Source organism: Tilletiaria anomala (assembly GCF_000711695.1).
Source record: "Tilletiaria anomala UBC 951 chromosome Unknown K437scaffold_250, whole genome shotgun sequence".
NCBI lineage: Eukaryota > Fungi > Basidiomycota > Exobasidiomycetes > Georgefischeriales > Tilletiariaceae > Tilletiaria > Tilletiaria anomala.
The window spans coordinates 289-2238 of record NW_013546772.1 but is presented as its reverse complement, the minus strand read 5'-3'; the positions used below and the strand labels follow the sequence as shown (position 1 = coordinate 2238).

Genomic DNA, 1950 nt, shown 5'->3' with positions numbered 1-1950 from the left:
CAATCTCGGCCTAGACCAGCAACATGCACACTAGGGCGACGGGACGAGAATAGAGGAGCGGGGCCGAAACACTATTGGACGAGTGACTCAGAGAGTCGAGGAGCAATGCGGCGCCCCGGCCGAGACATAGCACAAAGGAAGGAAAGGAAGGAGTGCTTCGGACTAGCCGGGAACTGTGTTTCAGCATACTCGTTGAATCGCAGCGGGTGAGCGGATCCTCATCGCGTGGCCTCGCTCCCGGCAGTCCAGATGGACGCTTCGCACGGGCATCAGGAGTACGAGCAGGCATCGGCAGCACGAGAAATAGCTCGATGTTCCTGATCGCTCTGCTGTACTATCATTGCAATGCTCGGAGTGTTCTCTTTTGCAATACCTCACGGTTGGCCGTCATTCGCCGTGTAGTGCGCGAGCTAAAACTGTGTATAAGCGGCCTGGTTCAGTCTCATCGAACACCCCTTTTGGTGAAGACGTGTTGTATCAGTATCCCTTTCCATGCAATAATACATCGTGCGAGTCGGCGTTACGCACTCAGCCGTGTCCTGTCGTGCCTTTAGAGATGCTGCAGTAGGTGCCCGGGCATGCCTGGCGCCTGTCGTCGTAAGCCGCTCCAAACTTGCCGCGCAGCTTCGGTGTTCGTTGCGTGTCCTAAATGTCGCACCAGATTGAAACAAATCATCGCGCAACCCTTGGAGCAGACTCCGTCATAACGTCGAGCAAGGTGCGCAGGATGGTCGCGCCGGAGTCGATGCCGACGGTTGCCGCCACGAACGCCACAGCGAACCCTGTGCATGTAGCCTGGACATCTTGTTCACAGCGAGATCCTGCATCAGCGGAGGATCCGCCATTGCAGCTGTAGCCGGCGTGTTCGACCAGGTCTCTACCGAAGAATAGGGTGTACCACAAGACGATGTTGATGCCCCATAACCATCTGGCTTTCGTGCTGAGTCCTCTCGAGCGGGCGGCAGCGTTGCCATCAGCTGACTCCTGCTGGCTCTCTCTTGCGTCGGAGTCTTTCAGAGACCTTGGCAGCTTGCCGTCTTGGTTGTAGGGGGGCGCTCTTGAGCTTGCAAAGTTGCGCACCGCTCTTTTGACCGCAACAAGCAGGGCCGCCGCGAGCGAGGCCCACGCGGCGCTGATGAGGATCGCGAACCACATTGATCTCTCGTTGGCGGCGCTCATTGTTCAGTCTACGATCGGGTTGAGAGGGTATCGGCGCCGGCGTTGCATTGCTCCGTGACGTAATGGGCTGTCGGGGCGAGTGGCACGGCTTTGTCGACCAGGCCGTGGGTTATTAGGCACGGAAACTTAAACTGGGACCTTCTGCGGATTGACGGACTGTCCCAGAGACTCGAGCGCTACGTATCGTGCGGGAACGTGCTGTAGTCGCGAACGTCGCGGGAGTCCCGCAAATTGGTGGCACGGCACTTCCAACATGATCAACGGCTCGCTCATTCTTGACCCAGGGTGAAGGAATCTATCCAGTATCTACTTCTTTTCGCTCAAGTAGCATAACTAGTGGAGTCCCGCTTCCTCGCCGCCACACAGTCCAGACTTAGAGGGGCAGCCGGCAGTCGGCATCTTGTTTCCAAAATGCAAACTGCCAGCCTCGGTGGGTGCAAAAATGCAATGCAAGGGAAGTCCCCACCAATACTTACGCACATCGGCGAGCCCATCATTTGCTCGAGGGGAGTCCCGTCCATTAGCAACACACATACTACCTTTGTGTCTGATTCGAAAAGATTCGCCCCTGGAGGTTGATAACGCAAGGGCGAGTGTCGAGTGCGAGCAAGGGCAATGTTCAGGCAACGGTATGTCTCTGTCTCTTTTCGCCTGCAAGGGTTAAATACCGCATACAGTCCGACACTTTGATCATGGTCACCTGATACGCTTGCCCCACCTGAGGACACATGCACCATGCAGCAGACTCCATCGGCGCTTGCATTGTGCATT

General features: G+C 56.6%; 1 protein-coding gene across 1 annotated transcript; it reads right to left on the bottom strand.

The window, feature by feature from the left end:
* Window positions 1-444: 444 nt before the first annotated feature.
* Window positions 445-1339, bottom strand: K437DRAFT_86901 (uncharacterized protein). The gene is made up of 2 exons (XM_013384268.1): window positions 529-1339; window positions 445-455 (listed from the first exon to the last, which is right to left on the bottom strand). Exon 1 carries the CDS (start codon window positions 1177-1179, stop codon window positions 673-675), a length of 507 nt encoding a protein of 168 aa, XP_013239722.1. The 5' UTR covers window positions 1180-1339; the 3' UTR covers window positions 445-455; window positions 529-672.
* Window positions 1340-1950: the final 611 nt, after the last annotated feature.